Source organism: Cydia fagiglandana, chromosome 18 (assembly GCF_963556715.1).
Source record: "Cydia fagiglandana chromosome 18, ilCydFagi1.1, whole genome shotgun sequence".
NCBI classification, from domain to species: domain Eukaryota; kingdom Metazoa; phylum Arthropoda; class Insecta; order Lepidoptera; family Tortricidae; genus Cydia; species Cydia fagiglandana.
This window is the reverse complement of record NC_085949.1, coordinates 17,262,905-17,288,145: the sequence shown is the minus strand read 5'-3', so window position 1 is coordinate 17,288,145 and position 25,241 is coordinate 17,262,905. Positions and strand designations below refer to the sequence as shown.

Sequence of the window (25,241 nt, the reverse complement as noted above, 5' to 3'; positions counted from 1 at the left end):
AGGACAAAGTTACACGAGTTATTAGGGCAGGGGGAAAGTGTCTAGCGATTGACTTTTCTTACCAAAACAGTCGTGCTACGTTTGTAACCCGTATAAATAAGAGATTTGTATTAATGCGTTATCGCTGAACGTTCAAAATACCAGCTACAACATGATCCATATTACATTAAAATCACGAACACAGTACAGGTAATAATTTAAAATTAAAACAATATTCAATTAAAAAATAAAATAAAATAAAAATATTAGTCCATTAAATTAAAATATCAGTTCTTATAAAAAATATAAAGACATTAAAACAATGACAAAATAAATAACGGCAATAATTCGGTCAAATCATTCCATCCAAACTGCTGGCGATCACGCCCAGAATGCAGTTGCTACTCTCGCGCACACGGCGCATGATGGAGGTGACCCGCTTCCGAACAATAGCATGATTAAAAAAAAAAAAACAACTCACCTGAGCACTTCGCTGACTGTGGTGGGGTCGAGTGGTAGCTTGCTAAGCGGGGTACCGAGGTATGTTTGAGACCATTTGCTAGCCTTTGTGGCCAGTTCCACAGCTTTGTCCATGCCTTCGGTCATAGGTTCATAATCTGAAAACAAGAATATATAATGAATCCCTCGCTACCCACTGATATCAAATCAGTAAACTACTACATAGGCTACTACCATCTCCTCAGGCTGACCTTTGAACTCGCGGTTGGTTCCCATCTTACCAGTGGACTCCTGTATGCCGCCGGTCTCGTTGTAGTCCTCGGCCTCGTCCTCCTGCAGCTGGAAGATGGTGGTGAGGAACATCTGGACCAGGTTGCTGAACACGCCCGCGTGCTGCTTCAAGGTCAGAGCTTTGCGGAATGTTTCCACGTCGAGGCCGTTGAGGAGGTTGGTTCCCCTCTTACCAGTGGACTCCTGTATGCCGCCGCTCTCGTTGTAGTCCTCGGCCTCGTCCTCCTGCAGCTGGAAGATGGTGGTGAGGAACATCTGCATCAAGTCGCTGAACACGCCCGCGTGCTGCTTCAAGGTCAGAGCTTTGCGGAACGTTTCCACGTCGAGGCCGTTGTGGAGGTTGGTTCCCCTCTTACCAGTGGACTCCTGTATGCCGCCGCTCTCGTTGTAGTCCTCGGCCTCGTCCTCCTGCAGCTGGAAGATGGTGGTGAGGAGCATCTGCACCAGGTCGCTGAACACTCCCGCGTGCTGCTTCAAGGTCAGAGCTTTGCGGAATGTGTCCACGTCAAGGCCGTTGTGGAGGTTGGTTCCCCTCTTACCAGTGGACTCCTGTATGCCGCCGCTCTCATTGTAGTCCTCGGCCTCGTCCTCCTGCAGCTGGAAGATGGTGGTGAGGAGCATCTGCACCAGGTCGCTGAACACGCCCGCGTGCTGCTTCAAGGTCAGAGCTTTGCGGAATGTTTCCACGTCAAGGCCGTAGTGGAGGTTGGTTCCCCTCTTACCAGTGGACTCCTGTATGCCGCCGCTCTCGTTGTAGTCCTCGGCCTCGTCCTCCTGCAGCTGGAAGATGGTGGTGAGGAACATCTGCACCAGGTCACTGAACACGCCCGCGTGCTGCTTCAAGGTCAGAGCTTTGCGGAACGTTTCCACGTCGAGGCCGTTGTGGAGGGTGTCTTTGACCTTTGAAATTACATTTTTAAATTGAATACAAGGCATTTGAGTGTAGAGACCGTGCAAGTCGGAGGGTCTGCCTCCTTGTGCCCTAAATCCATACTAATATTAAAAATCCGAAAGTGAGATCATCATTCCATGCAAACGAAGTCGCGGGCAGAAGCTAGTCGAAAATAAATTTGCCCTTGAAACTTTATGCCAATAAGTTAGTGCTGCCCCCTACAATTCACATAAGAACCCTTGCGCGTTTGAGGTCTACAGGTGAAGATCGCACTAAAAAACAAGGTTCAGTAAGAAAAAAACACTTTTACTAGATGGATTTCAGCCTTTATTGCTGACTGGTGACTGCTCAAGACAAAGATTGATGAAAGAAAGAGAGAGAGGCGTTTCCCCAGCAGTGAGGAATTCTAGGTTATTAAATTAAATTTAGATTTAGTAACAAAGTAATCTACCTCCTACTATAACTAGACCATGGGACGTAAACTATCTCATCAACCTTCCGAGTAAAGTAGCAGAGCTGTAGATACCTTGAGCGTCTCGCCGTGAATGTGCACGAACTCGAGCACGGATAAGAAGTCCCCGAAATGCTCGTGCGGTATGCCCTCCATGTCTATGGGGGTGCCTTTGGGGATTATCTGTTGAGAGATAAATGTGTTAGGATAATTAATTTGTATAAACACAAATCTATACCTGAACATATGGAACAAGAGATTCCTGTCCAAACTGATGTAATTTTTCATCCGTCTTTCTGATAATTTTGATGCTTTTTATTTATAAGGCATTGGTGACAAGATTACAACCCGCCTCGTTGGAACTGGTTTCGGTAATTTATGGACACTTTCAACTTCAAGGGTATCCCATGCGCGTTTCCAACTCCATAAAACCTGTTATTATTTGAAGAACCTTACATCTCTTGAGAAAAAATTCGTTAGAGATCTACATTCCACAACTGGAGTGTTCGCGAGAGGTATTTCCTCTGAAATCGCTTGCTGAACGTGACCATTTAAGGTCCTGGGTGTGAGAATGACTGCCCTTCAGACTTTCGACGGCGAGTAGTGCAGAGGCAAAAAACAGTGAGATTCGAGATCGATTCAGTTGCGTGAACCCCTTTACGAGACAAGAGAATACAAAATAATAATCTCACCTTATGATCCTCCAGTTCCTGGTCTTCTTTAACCTTCTGCCACTCCTTAAGGTACGCTTTCTTCTTTGCCTTTTCTTCTTCTTTCCGCTGTCTCATCTCCTCTTCGGCGCGACGCATCTTCGCCGCCAACTCCTGGGCGCTCTTCTTGGCGTTCGGGTCTGATGGCGTCTTTGGTTTGGGTGCTGGTTAACAACAAATGTTAGAGCTTCAATGGGGTTATTTCCTATCAATAAGTTTCACATTGTACCATCGCCCACACTGTTAACTGTACATTGGTGAACCTTATGCCTTTTGTAATAAGGTCCACCGATGTACAGTTAGGAATCTTGCTGTTTGTATGTACATAAATGTTTGGATAGATGGATCCATCATAGCTTGCCCCTTTTTAGGGTTCCGTACCCAAAGGGTAAAACGGGACCCTATTACTAAGACTTCGCTGTCCGTCCGTCCGTCTGTCACCAGGCTGTATCTCACGAACCGTGATAGCTAGACAGTTGAAATTTTCACAGATGATGTATTTCTGTTGCCGCTATAACAACAAATACTAAAAACAGAATAAAATAAAGATTTAAGTGGGGCTCCCATACAGCAAACGTGATTTTTGACCAAAGTTAAGCAACGTCGGGCGTGGTCGGTACTTGGATGGGTGACCGTTTTCTTTTTGCATTTTTTCCGTTTTTTTTTTGCTTTATGGTACGGAACCCTTCGTGCGCGAGTCCGACTCGCACTTGCCCGGTTTTTTCTATGATATTTGGCTTAAAGGGCTGGCATCCAGGGTATAAAATTCCATAAAAAAAATTTACACAATTCTAGGGATTGGCAGGGCAAGCTATGCTGGCGCCATCTGCTACATACTTCGACCCGCCAACCCCATTACGACATTCACTGCCAGCAATCAGCAAGTGTCATTTTAAACGTCAAACTTCTATAAAATGATTACGTATAAATAAAACTTGCACAGCGTGGGCTATCAAAATCGCTGCAGACATTTCTTGGTCTAACACTAACACATCAAGGTTATATGGATAAGTGTCAGTGTACTTACATTCATTTTTCTCTGTCTTCTTCAGAAACTTGTCCATAGACTGTTGTCCCTTCTTATCTGGAGTCCCCTTCTTGGCCTTGAGCTTGGTGGCGGAGCCCGGCTTGGCGGGGGCCTTGGAGGGGGGAGACTTGAGGAGTTTCTTTGAGGGGGAGAACTCGGGCGGGGAGCCAGTGAATATCTGGTCGAAGTTCACTTTGCCTATGTTGTATTTTTCTAGTGCTGATTTCTGTAAAGATTAGTTTGTAAAAGTTTTGGTAATAGATTTGTAAAGGGATGTGCTTTATTGCTTTAAGATTCTGTTTACAAGAATATAATTAGAAGAAATTAAAGTGTTTTAAATTCTGTTATTTCAAGTAGAAATACATCTATTATGAATGAATGAATAATGTTTATTTCAGAACAAGTCCCGTAGTATGTTAGTAACAAGTTAGGTACATAGGGTACATCGCCAATTACTAGCCACCCCCCAATTACTGGCCACTTAATTTGATTTCTATTTATAGGTGAACTAAGTTCATTTTAGTATATAAGGTACGAAAATCCAATTATTAGCCAGTTTTCAATTACTGGCCACCTATTCCAAAAATGAATTCTATTTACAGATAAATAAAACTCATTTTCAGTATAAGGAAAATGGCCAGTAACTGAAATTTATCCACAACCCACTCGTTCAATAACTGGCCGCCTCTTACAAAAATGAGTTCTATTCACCTATACACAGAATTCATTTTAGTATAGGTGGCCAGTAATTGAAAACTGGCTAATAATTGGCGATGTACCCTACTTAAATTTATTGTTAGTACAAAGCAACATAAATAAAATTTAAGCCTTTATAAGGCAAAGGGAACATATTTCCCACCTGATTTCGACTTTATTTCCAAGTGGTAGGGTTCAATTTTGCACAATTCCTGACAACCTAATGCCTTATAACAAATAAAACTTAAAAACTTGTACTTATAGCAACAATCAACTGAGCAACTGTGTACCCTATATCTTTGTAATAAGGTTTATGATTTATCATTCTAGACATTGACAGAAATGATTAGTGAGCTAACCTTGATAACAATGATGCCTTCGGACTGCTCTACAAACTGCTTGAGGAACAGCCGGTTCTTGTCCCTCGAATAAACTCCCTTGCGCCGGCGTACCCGGTCATGAGGAGCGAGGCCTATCTTGCCTCCCGCTGGGTTGTCCTCTTGGTACTGTTCCACCTCGTAGCAGTATGATGATCCGGGGAGCAGCACTTTGCTGTAATTTAAATGGCTATGTGAATTTTGGATTTTAGTTAAAACCCACCAACATACCACTTAAAAATAATATTTTTATTATACAAATGAAATGCACTGATATCATATTTAAGAATTTTTTGGTCATTTTGTAGAGATAGAAAAGCCAATATGTATATGAAGATCATTTGTTAGACCTAAACTAGAGCTATTAATATGACAACAACAATGAGATGGATAAAGTATGTCTGTCTGTCTATCAAGTGCTATAATCAAATATGTTGCTTTGGTATTTCCAAACACTAAAAATGTAATAGACAGATCAGAATCAGATAAGAGTGAATGCACATGAAACACAATATTTGTCACAACTCTCAATTGCATAATAATATTCAATTTCAATAATGAAATATTTATTATTTTATCATCCTTATTATTTAAGTACTAACCTTCCTGGTGGCTGTTTCTGTGCTGTGATGGAGAGAATGTGTGCCTCCTGCCAGGAGTCCCCCTCCAGGCAGGCCTCCACCGTCTCTCCCACGAAGAACCTCTCCCTCACGTAGTTGAACACATCCTCAGACATCTCAGCAAACGAACTCCGCTTGGTCTTCGATGCCAAGTATAGAATAGGAATCCTAAGCTCCATAGGGAAGTCTCTGAGCGACTTTCGTGCAGCTTTCTCACTCTCCAGCGCCTCTGCGTACGTCAAGTTGTTCTTCCCTGTCATCTCACATGACCACACCATGGAATTAACCAATATGATCCTCTCACAATATTCTCTGTAAACAAAATAACAACAAAAACATGAATAAAGATAACGCCGCGGCCTCGCGCGACATCGACGGCGCCGAACATCGTGTCACGCTCACGTAATTACGCTGTCTCCCGCCCGTTAACAATGTCAGCGGTCTCTCTAGCCGACCAAAAACACAATTATCTATCATTGCGCCAAAAATGCGCGGGATTTTTATGATCACTAATACTCACTCATAGTCCTTGAAGATCTCGTCGGTGATTTCGCAGTGGAAGACCTCATCGTCGTCACGCAAGTACCCGGACGCCTTGGATTTCTCAAACGCTTTTCTTTTCAACAGAGGCATGTTATGAGTTCGCGGGTCACTGCGACGGAACAACGAATATCACACCGATTTTCGAGCACTCCGAGCTTAGACTTCACGCAACTTTATGTAGCGCATCGATTGCAATGTTTCTTCGTATGATACATCAAGAAATTACTTAAATTTACGGCAAAAATCGAGAGAAAATTGTTGCGTGGTTTCGATTGACAAGCCAAAAAACGGCGCGCTGAACCACAGATAAAAAATATCGCGGGACCTTTTTACAACGGCTGGGAGGAGGCGGGCGGAAGTAAGTACTTGCCACACAAAACACTCGGAATCGATTTGCAAATTCATAAACTTAAAAAGAAATTATTGGATTAGCTTGGTTATATTCTTTGGCTTGGACATGCTAATTTATAGCGTACTTGAAAAATAGTAAGCCTTTTTAGAGTCTAGATCAGGGATGTTGCGGATGCAAATTTTTTGACATCCGCGGATGCGGATATTTAGAGCCTCACATCCGCGGATGCGGATGTCAACATTTGGTACTTAAAAAACGTCAAATATTACATTTTTAGCATTTTTTATTTAAATAAACTAAACATTTAGTATTTGAGCAAGAATATAGGTCCGTTTTATTTAATAAACAGTATCTTGGCCGACTTTTCGGGACTTTTTCGTTATATAAAATGACGAAATTACCTAGCACATACGCCACCGGCGCCGCCGCTAATACGTTTCTATTACCGACTTGATCGACATCGTCGCATCGATTTTATGCGGATGCAGATGCGAATGTTGAAAATGCGGATGTTCCGCGGATGCGGATGTGAATATTCGCAACATCCCTGGTCTAGATTTAGAAATAATGTAAATACCAAAGAATATAAATAATATAATACTCACTAAATACTGACTGAATTCGTGGATTCGTCTACTTTGTCGGACAATGCAAATTGCCTGTAGCACCCTGTACTGTCCCATTTAAAACATAGATAGAGAGAATCATACTGTCTTTGTCTTACGCTTGTACTAGCACCCTAAATAAAGGGACGAGTATAGTTTTTTTTCTTCTTATTTACTCACAAATTGGGTTTACCAGAAATCTTAAACATATGATAGATTTATTTAAATTAATTTTGTGAAATAAAAAGACAAAATTTATACCAATATATATCTATTTATATTTATATATATTTATTTATACTTTTTACCAATAATCGAGAATTAAATCGAGTTTTAGTCGACTTCAGTGCTTAGAAATATCGATCTTTTAAATAGAACTTAAACAGACCGTTTGCTTATTGACAACTTTTTGACAGACATGCCTTGCTCAGTCAGATGATTTGTTAGCAGTATTTTTTCAATAAAAACTTATTTTGTTAAGTGAAATATGATTTAATTTAGTGTCTAAATAAATATTGAAGATGCCTAAAGAGCAATATCGTGAAACAGACGTCGGTAGAAAAATGTAAGTTAGGTTATGTTTACTTCAGAATGTAGTTATTGCTTCTTAAATTTATGGCTTTATTTAATAATTTCCAGTCGATATTTCTATTTAGTTTTTGTGAAAAGCTTGTTCAATGGATCAGCTTTAACGTGGGAATAGTTTTTTTTATAAAATAAGCTCTTCATTAACAGAACATTTACCCACATAACATGTTACCAATTCAGCCAACTCTCATAATGCTTAACTAAATTTTTACCTTTTTATGTACACACCAGCTAATTATTTTCAATATTTAGTCAATCTGTATTAATTTCCATCAAATATTTTGCTATCTGACTGTATTTTTGACACCTTGTACAAACTAATTTTAAGAAGCAAGTTAAATTCAATACAATTTTTGTACTCCAGCTCCCATGTGACGTTCAACGTGGACAGTGGGTCAGACATCCAGCAGGCGGCGCACATCCGAGTGATCACCAAGAACCTGTACGCTCAAGATGGGCAGCGAGTGCCAGCTGCTTACGGAGTGCTGGATAGGAGGATGGTATGATTTAATACTAATAAACTCTTTACTAAACAAAACATAAATTTTATGACATATCGGAACATTAGAAGCCATTGTTATTGAGTGATCGGCGCTTTATTGAATTTAAAATTAATTTTCAACTAATACCAACTTTTTTCAACTCAAACAAAACAACGAACGAAAACAAGTTATACCATTAACCCTTTGACCGCCGTTGTCCGGTATAGAAGACAACGATAGAACGATACGCTGGCGCCGTCGTCTTGTATACAAGACACAAATTCAACCACTGAGTTAATGTGAAAATAATAACAATTGCAATTTCATTTACACTCGTGTTCATATTTAAGGTCTTTGTTTTTTCATTTATTTGCTTTTTAAGCCGCTATATAAGTCCCTTCTTTTATAATAAGGCATTTAAAAAAATTGCTCCAATTTTCAACATTTTTCATGTTCCTCGTCGCCGTTGTCTTGTATAAAAGACAGCTAGGGATGGGAATGTTAACTCGATATGGGAATTTTTAAAGTAAATATAAAGTCAGAAATATGTTTTTATCTAAGTATTTGAACACTTGTTAATCGCCAATTTTTTTTAACGAATAGTAGGTAACTACTTACTAGAATACGTAGAACGAGAGTCAGATAGGCATAACTATATTTAAAGTTCAGGTAGCTTCTTTAGCTCTATAAAGTAGAGCCAGACAAGTAAATTTGCCATTGTAGATTGTGGACTATTTAATTGCAGAAGAGATAAATAAAAAAAATAATTGATGTTATTTTATAGCTTAGTGGGAAGGGATACACCGCAGCGACCGCTTCGCACAAGTGTGGTACAGGGACATACCTGTTTATCAGACTTTACTTTTATTGTTATAACATTGAAGTTAATGTGTAATTTTTTTGTAACAAGTCGTTGAACGTTTTTTTGATAGAGTCTGTGCGGAAAGAGAAGAGTCGTGGGATTTGAGGGCGTGCCAGTGCTATTTTATGGTTTTTGCTATGCTGACAACACTGGTCACGTGATTATAGTACGACACTAAAGGTCGTGATACTTGAATCCTTTTTGTTCCGGTTTTTTACCACGGCTTACTAAACGGAGCCTGGTGGTGGTGTCGGCTCGTCAACTCAATCCTCTGATTTAGCGCAGGCACTAGTTTTCTTTTTAAAACACACTTGTTTTTATGTCTCAGATACTAAAAAGTGACAGTGCGGTTGACAAAACTGCTAAAACTAGTTAAGAATCTGCCCAATACAACTGTAATTTTAGTACCAAACAAGATAGAGTCTCATTTATGTACTGCCTAATCTGTGCAGTCCAACAGTTATTTAAAACCGGGTAGAAATTGGGCAATAGAACTATAATTTTATCTAGGATATATTTCACTCATTGTAAACTTGACTTGTAATGTATGTGTACATTATTAATAATAAATATGAATATGAATAAAAATAGTGCATAAGTAGGTAGGCCTTATTGGGATATGTACGGTTCTCTCATCTCACGATATTTTACTTCGCCGAAAAGTCACTGCTAAATATGCAATATAATTTCGTAGCTAACAGAACCTACAAATAAAGAAATATTTTATTAGAAAAAGTTTTATTCAGAACCTAGTAAACGAACTTACAAATAAAGAAATATTTTATTAGAAAAAGTTTTATTCTTTGTAATCGAAGTCTGAATTAAAATATTTAATGTCACTTATGTTTGATGAGCTAGCTTCAGAACAACCAGGGACACTCATAGAACTATCTTAATCTGAACTGGATGTGCTTGAATCCGGCACGTAGATTACAAATTCTTGCATATCACCTACTTAGCGGTCTTTTTTTTATTCGAGTTACAGTAGGTACTTTTACACAATCCTGAAAAAGAAATTACATATAAATATGCATAAAGTGGCAAGTATCAAGACTATTTGTCAGTTATTTTAAAGATCTTGAATGACCTGCATATTTATGAAAATTAATATATTTTGAATGAATATACTTACCGATTATGTACCGGAGACAAGTTACTTAGGGGGCTTATTAAATAGGTAATTATTTAATATTAAATACAACGTCAATACCCGCGAATAGCGGAAACACGTTCCGCGACTTTTTGTAAGTCGATAGTCGGCTTTTAGCCGTTTTCTTCCCGCTGACAAAACCGAACAATGTTAAATATAATTTTCCTTGTGGTTTTATGTACGGTTTTATCGTGTTTTCAAAATATTTTCTACATAAAACTTGCGGTTTTGTGAATAATAATATACAATGACAGAAGTTTGTTTACTTTTTACAAGACAGGTGTCAAATGTTTGATTGCCATATAAAATTTAAAATGTTAGTTCCCGTTTCTGCCACGACTCTTCTCTTTCCGCACAGACTCTAAGAGTTTACCTACAGATTAATGTAAACCAAACTGAAATTATAATGATAGATTCTAATTCCGGAATAATATCTTCACTCATTAAAAATTCAACCCACGTGTAATTTTCACTAAAACAGTTCCGGTATTGTTAAGGATTGTAGTCTTAAAATAATTTCGCCTGGCAACATTATCGTTCAAACTTAAAAAAAAAACTATACTTCCCCCTTCTCGTATCGCGAATGTAACATGTCGGGCGCATCTCGCTGCGCTAATTATTATTTTCGAATATTATCGTCTCGGTTCATCTAAAAGATTCAATTTTGTCTGTAAACTGTGTGTACTCATTGTGGAAGGCTAATCAGTTGAAGAAGCACTGCTCCTGCTCCGTTTCGGTGTCCACGCTGGTCCAGGTAACTCGGATTCGAGGTAAGTCTAGACGAGCCGAAGGTCTGAGAAGCCTGCGCCAGCCTCCACCGAGAGCTGCACCGTCATCTACAGCTCAGCAAGGTGAGTGCTTTTACCAATTGACCTAGCCTGTCCTAAGTTCCACGGTATATCGTTTCGTATTTCGTCTCGTAATTCGTTGAATACAGTCCACATAATTTTTAAATATCGAAGTAAAATAATCCCCTTAACATTTTTTGGTCCCACGATCCGGATAACTTGTAAGGTGACCGTGGTTATTTTCGCTTTAAATATCAATTTTCGTCAATAAATTGTTCATTGTAAAATCATAAAAGCATTGGAGGGTAAGATTGAAACACTTGGCTTGGGCGTTTTTCCGTTAGTTAAACTATCGAGCGTTTAGTTCATAGACTAAAATTGTGTGTCGAATTAATTACGTTTCTGAACGCAACTTTTAGCTGTCATTTTTGACAAGTTGTCAATTGAAAATCATAACCTATCATTGTTATCGAATCAAATAGTTTTGTTGTTGTTTTAGTGATTCAATATACATATTTTTACAAAATAAACATGACACTTGGTGGGGATTCGTCCGAAAGTTTCGACAAGAGCCGTGTAGGTCGGGATTATGCGTTCGTGCGGATGGAGTATATAAAGAGTTCCGATCTGCAAGGTTATTGTTCACAAGATGTAATTAAACTTGAAAGTGAATTTCATGCCTTTCAAATTGAATTGCTTTCGGCGATTCCAGCTGGTGATAGGTCAAGTGAATTAGAAATATCATCACAGTTCGAACAAATGGTAAAATCCATAAAAATACGTTTAGCGGAAATAAAACCTGAAGTGTTAAATAAAAGTGACAGTTGCGGTTCAAGTTCGAGTGTTAAATTACCTAAAATTAATATAGTTCCTTTCGATTCGAAAATTGAGAATTGGGTGTCGTTCATCCAGATCTTTGACTCGCTGATTCACAGTAAAAATATCCCGGCAGTAGAAAAACTGCACTATTTGTTGTCGAGTGTTACCGGCCATGCTTTCGACTTAATTAAAAATTACCCATTATGTGATGAAAATTATTTAATGGCCTATAACACACTAAAATTTCATTTTGAGAAAAAAAGGGTGATTGCCAGTATATTTTATGAAAAAATATTAAACTGTGAGGCGGCGAAGTCCAAAACTGCATCGGAATTAGTTAGAGTTTGTCGAACCTTTAAGGAAAACTTAGAAATTTTATCAAAGTATCAATTGCCTGACAGGAACTTTATGTTATTCCATGCACTTTGGTCAAAATTAGATGTTAGTAGTAAGGAAGCTTTTGAGTTGCAACTTGAATCAAACACAGAAATTCCCAGTTATGAGGAATTAATTTCGTTTATTGAAAAGCGGAGCCAGGCATTAGAGAACAGCGTTGGTAAGTCGTTAATATTATCTAGTAAACCAGTGTATAGTAAGCCAGTGTCGAATAAGGCTAAGCCTGCTCTCCTTGTGCCGCCAGTGAGCAACTGTGCTATGTGTTCCGCACCGGGACACAAATTGGATAACTGTACAAAATTTTTGGAACTGCAGCCATTGGAAAGGTTTGCTCAGGTTAAGGAGAGGAGACTTTGCATACTTTGTTGTAGGCCATCCCACTCGGTTAAAAATTGTAAATCATCGGTGACTTGTGGCATCTGTAAGCACAGACACCACACATTATTGCATTTCGAAAAGGATAAGGAGTTGGAACCAACAGCTCCGCCGACCCAAGTGGCATTGGCTGTGCATAATGCAAATGCACCAAGTTTATTCTCGACAGCTATCGTGCTGATAAAAAATAAATTTAATAATTTTGTACCAATTCGAATGCTGACGGACAATGCCTCGGCTTGTAACTTTGTAACATTGAAGTGCGCTCAAAAACTTGGAATACCAATTAGAAATAATTCACCAACGGTGAACGGTGTTGGTCTGTCATCGACTGACACTTTTGGAATTGTCGATTGTGAGATAGTTCCTTCGAATGGGGACTCCTCATGGAAATTTTCGTTTGAAGCGTTCGTGCTTCCCAAGATCTGCCATGATATGCCACCAGAACCACTGAATGTGTCTTCTTGGAGGCATCTGAAGGATTTAGATCTTGCTGATCCGTCTTTCCACAAATCTGGACCTATAGACATGTTGGTTAACGTCAACCTTTTCGCTGCTGCACTACAATCTGGCGTTGTCAAGGGCAACGCAGATGAGCCCATAGCTGTCCGCACTGTTTTCGGCTGGTTGGTGATGGGTGAGTGCCCTATAAACGTTAACACTTCTCGTTCTCGTTGTCATAAAGGTTCAGAAGGTGATACTCAGAGGTGCTATCTCGTGTCGAGTCTATCATTAGACAATAATATCAAGCGCTTCTGGGAACTGGAAAGTGTAGATCCTCCCAAAAATATCGTTTTGTCGAAATCAGAAATGTCGTGTGAAAACCAAATGGAAACTTCATATTGTCGCACTCCCGAGGGTAGGATGGTCGTACCATTAACTTATGTCGACCCTCAGGATAAACCCAGGTTTTCAAATTCTCGTGAGATAGCTCTCAAGCGTCTCTTAAATTTAGAGAGGAAATTCAAATTGAATCCTCAGTTTCGGACAGCTTATGTCAATTTCATGGATGACTACCTTAGTTGTGGCCACATGGTGGAAGTTGATCCTCCCTTGTCGTTTGAAGGTCAACTTCACAATGTCGAAAACGTCCATGATTTATCGTTATCGTTAAAAATTCTCGGTTTGTCGTGGCTTCCCAAGGAAGATACTTTCACATTCAAGACCTCCTTGAATGATTGTCGTTGTATGAAGCGATCGATCCTCTCGGACATCGCTCGTATTTTTGATCCTCTGGGTCTATTGTCGCCTGTCGTATTTTTCGCAAAATATTTAATACAACTTCTATGGGTTTCTGGTGTCGATTGGGACAGCGAGGTTCCTATCGCTATCGCTCAAGAATGGCGTAAATTCAAATCGCAATTGGCGGAAATGAGCTCGTTGTCCATTCCCCGTAGAATGGTTGTATCTTTCGTATCGTTACAGCTTCACGTGTACTGTGACGCCTCGGAGAAGGGTTACTGTGCTGTCATTTATTGTCGTGTCGTTCAAAATGACGGATCCGTTGTCGTGCGTCTTTGTTGCGCTAAAACGAAAGTGGCCCCACTTCGTAAATGTTCTATCCCGAGATGTGAGCTGTTAGCTGCTGTCTTGTTGTCGGATTTGATTGTCTCGTTTACAGAAGCTCTAAAAGATTTTCACACTTTTGATGATATCCACGCTTGGTCAGATTCTACTGTCGCGCTGACTTGGATTCGTTCGTGTCCATCAAAGTGGAAAACTTTTGTGGCTAATAGGGTTGCGCACATACAAGAGAACGTCCCCCCTGAAAATTGGCACCACGTTTCTGGCTCGGATAATCCAGCGGATTGCGGCTCCCGCGGTTTGTTACCTGCTGATTTAATTCAGAATACGCTATGGTGGGCGGGGCCTACTTGGCTGTCTAATCCTCAAGAATCTTGGCCACAATCTGAGATCCTTTCAGATCAAGCTGCTTCGAACGAGCAAAAAATCTATAGTTTGTTCACACACTCTAATATATCGTTGATTGACAACATCTTGAGCAGATTCTCGTCTTTACAACGCATATTGCGTATATTCGCTTATTGTTTTCGGTTCATGCATAACTTGCAAAAATCATTGTCGAAAATCACAGATCCGAACTTGTCGTCTGAAGAAATTACGAAAGTTCTTCACTTTCTCGTGAAACATGTCCAGGAGCGAGCTTTCGCTTCAGAATTGCGGTGCTTGTTGACAGATAAGTCACCCCACTCTCTATCGAAGCCCATGCGGAAATTGGCGCCGTTTGTGGATGAGCGTGGAATGCTAAGGGTGGGCGGTCGCCTGTCTAAAGGAGACCTGTCGTTCGATGTGAAACATCCACTATTATTGCCTCGTGATCATAGGTTGACTACGCTGATCATTGAGGATTACCATCACCGGTTTATGCACCCTGGATTGCAAACATTGCAAAATTTATTAGCCCAAGAATTCTGGGTTCTATCGGCAAGAAGGGCTATAAATTCGGTTATTTCATCTTGTATGAAGTGCTTTCGCGCTCGGCCTAAAGTGGCATCTCCTCCAATAATGGGCAACTTACCATCGTTTCGAATTAATCAAATTAAACCATTTTCGTCAGCGGCAGTAGATTACGCTGGTCCCTTTGATACTTGTTTGGCCCGGGGCCGTGGTCTACGCACATTTAAATCGTATATTTGCGTTTTCGTATGCACTGCCACCAAAGCAGTACATCTTGAGCTGGCCTCAGAGCTCACCACAGAGGCATATCTCGCAGCTCTGCGCCGTTTCATTTCGCGCCGCGGTCGGTGCTCTAGGCTGATCTCGGATCAGGGTAGAAACTTTATTGGCGCATCCAATATGCTCCAAGAATTCATGGCCAAGGCTTCACGTGCAGAACAAATAAATTTCGTTTTTAACCCGCCCGGCAGCCCACATTTCTCGGGGTTAGCCGAGGCTGGTGTAAAGTCAGTAAAGACACATCTCGCTCGCGTCGTGGGCTCTCAGCGCCTTACATTTGAGGAATTCTATACCATTTTGACCCAAATTGAGGCGATGCTGAACTCACGGCCTTTGTCCCCCGTCAGCTCGGACCCAAACGACCTGTCAGTTTTGACCCCCGGACATTTCCTTACTTTGGAGCCGCTCACCATATTGCCTGAAAGCAACATGGTAGATGCGAAATTAGGTACACTTCAGAGATGGAAATTATTACAAAAGATCCATCAAGATTTCTGGCGCAAGTGGCACCTCGAATATCTGCACACATTGCAGCAGCGCCACAAGTGGTTCGATGGTCAGAAAAACATTGTCGTCGGGACGCTCGTGCTCATTGTCAATGAGCAATGTAGCCCCATGAAGTGGAAAATTGGCCGAGTGGTACAACTCCATCCAGGAAGTGACGGGATTTGTCGTGTTGTCACAGTTCGCACAGAATCGGGCGAACTTAAACGTCCGATAGTTAAACTGTGTCCCTTACCTTTGCAAAACTAGTGTTAATTCACTATCTTATAGTCATAAGTATTAATTTCATCGTAAATTTAGATTAAAGAAAAAAATATATAGTAATAAGAAAATAAACCCTGAGCCATGTCGATTCTATTTTATCCTCAGCTGACAATAACAGTACAACCTTGTGGAAAATACGTTGTATTTTGGTGGGCGGAAAATGTTAAGGATTGTAGTCTTAAAATAATTTCGCCTGGCAACATTATCGTTCAAACTTAAAAAAAAAACTATACTTCCCCCTTCTCGTATCGCGAATGTAACATGTCGGGCGCATCTCGCTGCGCTAATTATTATTTTCGAATATTATCGTCTCGGTTCATCTAAAAGATTCAATTTTGTCTGTAAACTGTGTGTACTCATTGTGGAAGGCTAATCAGTTGAAGAAGCACTGCTCCTGCTCCGTTTCGGTGTCCACGCTGGTCCAGGTAACTCGGATTCGAGGTAAGTCTAGACGAGCCGAAGGTCTGAGAAGCCTGCGCCAGCCTCCACCGAGAGCTGCACCGTCATCTACAGCTCAGCAAGGTGAGTGCTTTTACCAATTGACCTAGCCTGTCCTAAGTTCCACGGTATATCGTTTCGTATTTCGTCTCGTAATTCGTTGAATACAGTCCACATAATTTTTAAATATCGAAGTAAAATAATCCCCTTAACAGGTATATTGACTTTATCGACACATGATGCGCAGCTTTAACGTTACGCCAATAAAGTTTACGTACCGACAAGCGCTTACGCCGTTGACCTAGAGACTATTATTACTTGATCCGCGCGGAAACAGTCCTTGTCGGTCTGCATTGCGGGCAGTCCATGGGCGCCGTTGTCTTGTATAAAAGACTTCTCGTACAGCCTAGTGCGGCGATATCACGTCTTGAATCGACATTGTTTAGTGGTTGTTTTTTATGTTAAATCCCCATATTTTAAACATTTTCGGGTGTAAAACATATGTTTAATTTTGGCAATTTGGAATGAAATTAAAACAGGATAAGAACAAAGCTAAATTAAAAAGATTTTTACCATAATATTTTAAATATCGATATCACTATTTGCAATCCCTAAACTTTTTATTAGTTGTTTACTTAAAATTTGCTCTGGCGTGTGAGTGAGCGTCTTTGCGGACTAGGTCCGGCGGCCAAAAGGTTAAGGTTTACTCGGGTAATTCCGAATGTCGAAAACTGTTGGATAATTCCGAAAAGAGACATTTATTATGATGGAATTAAGGGTGATTTTCATCTGAATTTCGGAATTATCCGACATTCGGTATTACCTGAATACACCTTACATTATTTTATTTATTTTGAAACATATATACAGTCATGCAATGAATATGGTTACAATTATCTTTTAATTAATTTTAGGCCAACAGCCTTCATTCTATATTTGTATTTTATTTTGATTACTTATCTGCCTGAATTTGTGAATTCTTACCTTAACTAACTATTTTGGCGATCCGAAGAGAATCTTGGCATCCGAAACGAGAGTGTGCCACCTGACCCGATCCTGCACAACTTTCTGCCAATTACTGACGCAAAGCTGAAGCAGATCCGCCGTCACAATGTTGCCTTAATAATTTAATTATTAATTACATTTGTTCATCAGGGCACAAACCAGAAGAATGCCAACTGCGACACATGTGGCCTGGGCCTGGCGGAGTGTGTCGGCCATTTTGGCTACATAGAACTGGCACTGCCCGTCTTCCATGTTGGCTACTTCCGGTCCATCATTACTATACTGCAGACCATCTGCAAGGTATGTTGTTGATACTAAATATAAAATACTGATGGACAGTTTTGGATTAAAAAAAATCGGTCCAGTGCGAGTCGGAGTCGCGGTCCAAGGGTTCTGTACATTACAGCATTTTTAACAATTTTTTTTTATGTGGAACGGGAGTATCATTAACGCATTTGTATGTCTGTATGTTCGTGATAAACTCAAAATCGACTTAACGGATTTTCTCGCGATTTTCACCTATCAATAGTATCAATAGAGTGATTCTTGAGGAAGCCGGGGCGGGTCGCTATTTAAGAATATTAGGCTATAATTCACACATCATTACAGGAATGTTCAAAAGTAATGCTCCAAGAGCACATAAAGAAGAATTTCCGCCGCAAATTCCTCAACCCTGACCTCTCATATTTACACAAGAAGGCTCTCCGAGCAGCGGTTCTGAAGAAGGCCAAAACCTGCACCAAATGCCCTTCCTGCGAAACCCTCAACGGTATAGTGAAGAAGAGTTCAGCGGGGATCTTGAAGATTATCCATGATAAGTACAGGACGAAGAAGCAGACGGACCCGCTGGTGCAGAAGGTGTTGAAGCAGTTCCATGAGGCGAAGCAGTCGAATAAGGAGCTGGCGACTATGATACAGAGCGGGCTGATTATTGAGCTTAGCCCTTTGCAGGTTAGGAGTTTTATTCTATAGTTGTTTTTACTGTTAGGTACAATACAAGTACTCTTTACAAGTGTGTACACTATAGACATAAGAACAGACAACCTTTCAGTAGAGGAGAAAAGTAATAAAAAATATAAGCATTAGGTGCTGCAGAAGAAAAACATACAAATTATTTAAGCCACTTAGTAATCAACAGTGCCGAATAATTAATCAAATGGAAAAGAAAATGACTGGACCAACCAAAATGGGGCGCCAGTTATGAATTAATTAGTAATATCTATTCTTTAGCGATTGACGGTAGAAAAGTAGAAAATAGGAGCATGATAAAAGCAACTAATATTCTCAGGTATTGAACCTGTTCCGACGAATCCCTGACGAAGACATCCCACTGCTCGGTATGAACGCCAAGATCTCCCGCCCTGAAGACCTGATCCTGACGCGGCTGCCAGTGCCGCCGCTGTGTATCCGGCCCAGCGTGGTATCCGACATTAAGGCGGGCACGTGAGTACCCCATCTCCATCTCTCCCTGTTGGCAGACTGTCTGGCACAGTCAGGTACGCGGTTTCCCACTGCGGATTTTATTTGGTTAGTCCAGCGCATAGGTGATCTGCCGCGCGATCTGGTTCCCTCCACTCTTCCTTGTACGACCAGTCGCTCTATGTAGTCGTTATCTCGCCTAGAGACATATACATTTCGTATACATATCTGTAATAAGTTGTTTATGTAAGGAATCATCGCAACATTATTCTGCGCATAAGGAAAATTCTGGCAATAAATCAATAGACTTTAATATATCATTACAATATTTTGTATAGGTATCAATTTCTTGTGCCTTTCGCTCACCCCAAAATACATCATTATGAGTAGACGACTTAAATGTTGTTTTTAAACTAATTGCACTTAGTATGTTAGACTCAATCAACATAAATAAATAAATAAATAATAAATAAATATTAGGGGACATCTTACACAGATCAACCTAGCCCCAAACTAAGCAAAGCTTGTACTATGGCTGCTAGGCGACGATATACATACTTATATAGATAAATACATACTTATATAGATAATTATATACATAGAAAACACCCATGACTCAGGAACAAATATTAGTGTTCATCACACAAATAAATGCCCTTACTGGGATTCGAACCCAGGACCATCGGCTTAGCAGACAGGGTCACTATCCACTAGGCCAGACCGGTCGTCGAAAATAATATATGTATATATATTCCACTAATCCCTTTGCCCATTTTTGACAGGAACGAAGACGACCTGACGATGAAGCAATCGGAGATCCTCCTGATCAACGACGTGATAGCGCGGCACATAGCCAGCGGCGGCAAGAGCGAGCTGGTGCAGGAGGACTGGGACTACCTGCAGCTGCATGCTGCGCTCTATATCAACAGCGAGATGTCCGGCATCCCGCTCTCTATGCAGGTACAGGCGTGGCTCATTCCGCGATTTCGTCGCGTCGCTACAAGTACATGCGGCCCCACCAGTATTGGTGTCTAGCAGTAGTGTAGTAGTTGCCGCGCACCGCTATGGAACGGACGCCTGCTCGCGCTTGCTCTTGTATCTCTCGTAATAGATGTGTTTTGTTAGAGCGTGAACTGTCTGTACCTAGTACTATTATTTATTATGTGGCACGTATAGTAAGATAATGGGTGTCAACGAGCGTGGGCGAGTCTACAGAGCGCCAGTTAGTAACGCTCATACTATTTTCCGTTAACCCGCTAGCCTGCTCCGTGCACCCGCGCCAGCTAGCAGATGTCCTAAAGGGGCCCACTGATTAACAATCCGCCGGACGGTATCGCCCTGTCAGTTAGAACAAAATTTTGACAGTTCCGAACAACTGACAGGCCGATACCGTCCGGCGGACTATTAATAAGTGGGCCCCTTAAGAAGTAAAGCGGTCGGAGATGGCGAGACTTTGACACCTTCCTTTACAACTGGCCGGAGGAAGCACAAAATCGGGAGTTATTGGTGAACCAGGGGATAGGCCTTTGCCCAGCAGAGGGACACTCAAATCGGCTGAGGAAAAATAATCTTTTTCATCACACTCGCTCAGTAAATGTGGAATTGCACGCAGGTTTAGCGGGAGTTATAGAAAAAGCGTTCTCCCTATGGAGTTATGAAGTTTCTAGTGCCATAATTAACAGTTTTTTGTCTTTATACTTGATTTTTGTATCACAAGTGTGATGAAAAACATTGGGGCGTAATAATATTGCAAACTCGAGTGTATAAATCGCTCCGGCAAGCCGTCGCGATTTAACTTACTCTCGCTTGCAATATTGAATGAATGAATGAATGAAAACATTTATTTTCAGGCAACTATTGGCCCATAGATAAATACCTTAAAACTAGCATACATATTCAACTTACGCCCCATGTTGCACAATGTACTATTATATATTTAGTAAACTAATATTCTATCAAATTACTTAATATGCGTGTTTTGTCATCAGCCTAAAAAACCCGGACGCGGTCTAGTGCAGCGGCTCAAAGGCAAGCAAGGCCGGTTCCGAGGCAACCTGTCCGGCAAGCGCGTTGACTTCTCAAGCCGTACTGTCATCTCACCGGATCCTAATCTGCAGATTCAAGAGGTATTTAATGTGTAGTGAGTGCGCTACGCGTACACTTACACTCCCTTAGTTTAGCCCTATATAAGCTTTTACGTTACGTTATTCAAGACATTTATACCTAGATCGATACTCCAAGCAAGTCGTTTCATTCAACGTCTCACCTCACATGGCGACCCTGCCAGGATTCGAACCTGGAATCTTCTGATGAAATTAAACTTACGAGACATATTTTTAAAGATTTAGATCACAACGGCTGCACTCCCTGCACTGTCCGTGTGTGTGCACGGAGTGTAACCGTCGCGCGCACTCGAGCTTGAAGAAGGACCCCCGATGGGCCCGAAACATGTCGCCAATAGCGACTAAACGTTCACGTGAGTGCAACCGTTGAGGTATGCATTGTTAAATGTGGTAACACCATACAACATTAAATAAATAAACATTACACGATAACCTTAATAAAGGATACAATATATTAAAAAGAGGAACAAGGAGGAGGAGGAGGGGGGGAGAGGAGAGGAGGAGGAGGAGGATTTATAACGTCACATATACCTAAGTCTATGAGTTATATGCTCAATTGCTCAAGTTCATAAGTTTAAAAGAGGTATGTAATTTAAAAGCAAGTAAGAATTCAGAGACAATATGTCCAGCAAGTACGTGAATTTATTGATCGGAATCAGTCTTAAAGCGGTTATTCAAATATGAGTAGCCCACACTGTTAACTGACAGTTCGTAAACCTTATTATAAAAGGCATAAGTTGCACCGATGGACAGCTAAGTGTGTTGCTGTTTGTAATAAATATGTAACACATTACTTCTACTTTCTAGGTCGGCGTCCCAGTCCACGTAGCCAAGATCCTGACATACCCGGAGCGTGTCTTCCCGGCGAATCTGCAGTGGCTCCGTCAGCTGGTGCGCAACGGGCCCGACCACCACCCCGGGGCCAACTACGTCCAGCAGCGAGGCCTGCTGCACAAGAAGTACCTCAAGTATGGCAACCGGGAGAAGATCGCGCAGGAACTCAAGGTCAGCTATGTCCGTCTCACTCTCCACTATATAGGACTCTCTCTAACGGACCGGCGTCCCAGTCCACGTAGCCAAGATCCTGACCTACCCGGAGCGGGTGTTCCCGGCCAACCTCCAGTGGCTCCGTCAGCTGGTCCGCAACGGGCCCGACCACCACCCCGGGGCCAACTACGTCCAGCAGCGAGGCCTGCTGCACAAGAAGTACCTCAAGTATGGCAACCGGGAGAAGATCGCGCAGGAACTCAAGGTCAGCTATGTCCGTCTCACTCTCCACTATATAGGACTCTCTCTAACGGACCGGCGTCCCAGTCCACGTAGCCAAGATCCTGACCTACCCGGAGCGGGTGTTCCCGGCCAACCTCCAGTGGCTCCGTCAGCTGGTCCGCAACGGGCCCGACCACCACCCCGGGGCCAACTACGTCCAGCAGCGAGGCCTGCCGCACAAGAAGTACCTCAAGTATGGCAACCGGGAGAAGATCGCACAGGAACTCAAGGTCAGCTATGTCCGTCTCACTCGACACTATATAGGACTCTCTCTAACGGGCCACCCCGGAGCCAACTACGTCCAGCAACGAGGCCTCCCGCACAAGAAGTACCTCAAGTATGGCAACCGGGAGAAGATCGCACAGGAACTCAAGGTCAGCTATGTCCGTCTCACTCGACACTATATAGGACTCTCTATAACGGGCCACCCCGGAGCCAACTACGTCCAGCAACGAGGCCTCCCGCACAAGAAGTACCTCAAGTATGGCAACCGGGAGAAGATCGCGCAGGAACTCAAGGTTAGCTATGTCCGTCTCACTCGCCACTATATAGGACTCTCTATAACGGACTACCCCGGGGCCAACTACGTCCAGCAACGAGGCCTCCCGCACAAGAAGTACCTCAAGTATGGCAACCGGGAGAAGATCGCACAGGAACTCAAGGATATGTCCGTCTCACTCGTCACAATATAGGACTCTCTAACGGACCACCCCGGGGCCAACTACGTCCAGCAACGAGGCCTCCCGCACAAGAAGTACCTCGAGTATGGCAACCGGGAGAAGATCGCACAGGAACTCAAGGTCAGCTATGTCCGTCTCACTCGTCACAATATAGGACTCTCTAACGGACCACCCCGGGGCCAACTACGTCCAGCAGCGAGGCCTCCCGCACAAGAAGTACCTCAAGTATGGCAACCGGGAGAAGATCGCGCAGGAACTCAAGGTTAGCTATGTCCGTCTCACTCGCCACTATATAGGACTCTCTATAACGGACTACCCCGGGGCCAACTACGTCCAGCAACGAGGCCTCCCGCACAAGAAGTACCTCAAGTATGGCAACCGGGAGAAGATCGCGCAGGAACTCAAGGTTAGCTATGTCCGTCTCACTCGTCACAATATAGGACTCTCTAACGGACCACCCCGGGGCCAACTACGTCCAGCAACGAGGCCTCCCGCACAAGAAGTACCTCAAGTATGGCAACCGGGAGAAGATCGCGCAGGAACTCAAGGTTAGCTATGTCCGTCTCACTCGTCACAATATAGGACTCTCTAACGGACCACCCCGGGGCCAACTACGTCCAGCAACGAGGCCTCCCGCACAAGAAGTACCTCAAGTATGGCAACCGGGAGAAGATCGCGCAGGAACTCAAGGTTAGCTATGTCCGTCTCACTCGTCACAATATAGGACTCTCTAACGGACCACCCCGGGGCCAACTACGTCCAGCAACGAGGCCTGCCGCACAAGAAGTACCTCGAGTATGGCAACCGGGAGAAGATCGCGCAGGAACTCAAGGTTAGCTATATCCGTCTCACTCGCCACTATATAGGACACTCTCTAACGGACTACCCCGGGGCCAACTATGTCCAGCAACGAGGCCTGCCGCACAAGAAGTACCTCAAGTATGGCAACCGGGAGAAGATCGCGCAGGAACTCAAGGTCAGCTAAGTCCGTCTCACTCGCCACTATATAGGACTCTCTAACGGACTGGCGTCCCAGTCCACGTAGCCAAGATCCTAACGTACCCGGAGCGGGTGTTCCCGGCGAACCTCCAGTGGCTCCGTCAGCTGGTCCGCAACGGGCCCGACCACCACCCCGGGGCCAACTACGTCCAGCAACGAGGCCTGCCGCACAAGAAGTACCTCAAGTATGGCAACCGGGAGAAGATCGCGCAGGAACTCAAGGTTAGCTATAGCCATCTCACTCGTCACTATGTCTAACTCCTCTAATTCTAGATTACCCTGACACCATTTATGGATGGTTATCCGGGAGAAGATCGCGCATGAACTCAAGGTTAGTTAGATAGTCCGTCCGTGAGCGAGTGACAGCCTACGGCTATTTGCACCTTCTAAGGTGCGCGACGCGTAGGTTTAAATTAGAGGTCACTCGGAGACCTTCATAGGTGACAAAGCTCAAAGTGGAACTAGGGCAAGGTCATGGTAGGGCACGCAGTCAGGGTCCAAACCTTCCCTGGACGCGTATTGCCGGCGACCTGCTTGCATACTTGTTACCCACGTAAATTGTTTTAAAAAAGGGCTAACATTAGTCACGGCTAAGGTTAGCCAAGGCAAAAGGAATAAATGAGGATGCAGCCACTCTTTAAGATCCTTGCATAAAATATAAATAAATGTCGTATAAAGCAAAACTGAAACGAACCCTCATGTTTTTACAACATAAGCTTTATCCCGCTCACCTAAGACTCATTTTCCAGTGCGGCGACATAGTGGAGCGCCATCTAGTGGACGGCGACGTCGTGTTGTTCAACCGACAGCCCTCGCTTCATAAACTGTCCATCATGTGTCACAAAGCCAAGGTGCAGCCGCAGAGGACCTTCAGGTACGCGAATATCAACTTAATTCCGACTCTAAAAGGTTCAAATCACAAAAACGCAAGTGATACTTTTGTCAGTTGTGTCCTTTATCTGATCAGTACTTTTGATATTTGAAATGAGACTTAATTACATTGTATTTAGAGTTCAAATTATATCAATAAATATATCCACCATGTGACAACTCACAAGGCGCAGAGGACCTTCAGGTAATTGTAAATAAGAACCGTATTCCAACTGTATTAGGTACAAATCACAATAACGCATAAATAAGGACTTTGAACTTTCTCTAAAACATATTCTACTTTTGGGATCATTCGAAATTAAACTTAATGGTATTGTACTTAGAGCTCAAATTCACTTGCAGGTTTAACGAGTGCGTGTGTACACCATACAACGCAGATTTCGACGGTGATGAGATGAACATGCATTTGCCGCAGACTGAAGAAGCTAGGGCCGAAGCTCTTATTCTTATGGGGGTAAGGTTTATTTTCCTTTGCCTATTAAGCTCTATT

At 42.4% G+C, this 25,241-nt stretch overlaps 3 protein-coding genes across 6 annotated transcripts in view; 2 read left to right on the top strand and 1 right to left on the bottom strand.

Moving 5' to 3' along the window:
* Positions 1 to 6,355, bottom strand: part of LOC134673417 (bromodomain adjacent to zinc finger domain protein 1A) — a 31,087-nt gene extending 24,732 nt beyond the window's left edge. The window contains exons 1-8 of the mRNA XM_063531402.1: positions 6,023 to 6,355; positions 5,485 to 5,814; positions 4,865 to 5,057; positions 3,810 to 4,035; positions 2,765 to 2,946; positions 2,148 to 2,255; positions 1,452 to 1,629; positions 461 to 596 (exon numbers count right to left, since the gene is read on the bottom strand). Coding sequence (XP_063387472.1) covers positions 461 to 596; positions 1,452 to 1,629; positions 2,148 to 2,255; positions 2,765 to 2,946; positions 3,810 to 4,035; positions 4,865 to 5,057; positions 5,485 to 5,814; positions 6,023 to 6,135 — 1,466 coding nt within the window. The 5' untranslated portion in view covers positions 6,136 to 6,355. The remainder of the gene's footprint in view (positions 1 to 460; positions 597 to 1,451; positions 1,630 to 2,147; positions 2,256 to 2,764; positions 2,947 to 3,809; positions 4,036 to 4,864; positions 5,058 to 5,484; positions 5,815 to 6,022) is intronic.
* A 1,045-nt stretch (positions 6,356 to 7,400) lies between these two features.
* LOC134673416 (DNA-directed RNA polymerase III subunit RPC1) overlaps positions 7,401 to 25,241 on the top strand; it is a 34,964-nt gene continuing 17,123 nt past the window's right edge. Inside the window, exons 1-10 of the mRNA XM_063531401.1 lie at positions 7,401 to 7,567; positions 7,955 to 8,090; positions 17,521 to 17,670; positions 17,980 to 18,321; positions 18,659 to 18,813; positions 19,572 to 19,749; positions 20,778 to 20,915; positions 21,720 to 21,917; positions 24,610 to 24,734; positions 25,094 to 25,205. Of these exons, the coding sequence (XP_063387471.1) occupies positions 7,524 to 7,567; positions 7,955 to 8,090; positions 17,521 to 17,670; positions 17,980 to 18,321; positions 18,659 to 18,813; positions 19,572 to 19,749; positions 20,778 to 20,915; positions 21,720 to 21,917; positions 24,610 to 24,734; positions 25,094 to 25,205 (1,578 nt within the window). The 5' untranslated portion in view covers positions 7,401 to 7,523. The remainder of the gene's footprint in view (positions 7,568 to 7,954; positions 8,091 to 17,520; positions 17,671 to 17,979; positions 18,322 to 18,658; positions 18,814 to 19,571; positions 19,750 to 20,777; positions 20,916 to 21,719; positions 21,918 to 24,609; positions 24,735 to 25,093; positions 25,206 to 25,241) is intronic.
* Positions 10,566 to 16,581, top strand: LOC134673395 (uncharacterized). Of its 4 annotated transcripts, none has more exons than XM_063531369.1 (2): positions 10,566 to 11,448; positions 12,131 to 16,581. In XM_063531369.1, the coding sequence occupies exon 2, from the start codon at positions 12,346 to 12,348 to the stop codon at positions 15,910 to 15,912; it is 3,567 nt and encodes a 1,188-aa protein (XP_063387439.1). In that variant the 5' UTR covers positions 10,566 to 11,448; positions 12,131 to 12,345; the 3' UTR covers positions 15,913 to 16,581. The 4 variants fall into 4 exon arrangements, with proteins under 4 accessions (XP_063387439.1, XP_063387437.1, XP_063387436.1 ...); XM_063531367.1 differs by having other exon boundaries at positions 12,093 to 16,581; XM_063531366.1 differs by having other exon boundaries at positions 10,566 to 11,634; positions 12,093 to 16,581.

Excerpts from the sequence above, each read along its gene's own strand:
- LOC134673395 (XM_063531365.1), top strand. The coding sequence starts at position 11,632 with ATGGTAAAATCCATAAAAATACGTTTAGCGGAAATAAAACCTGAAGTG.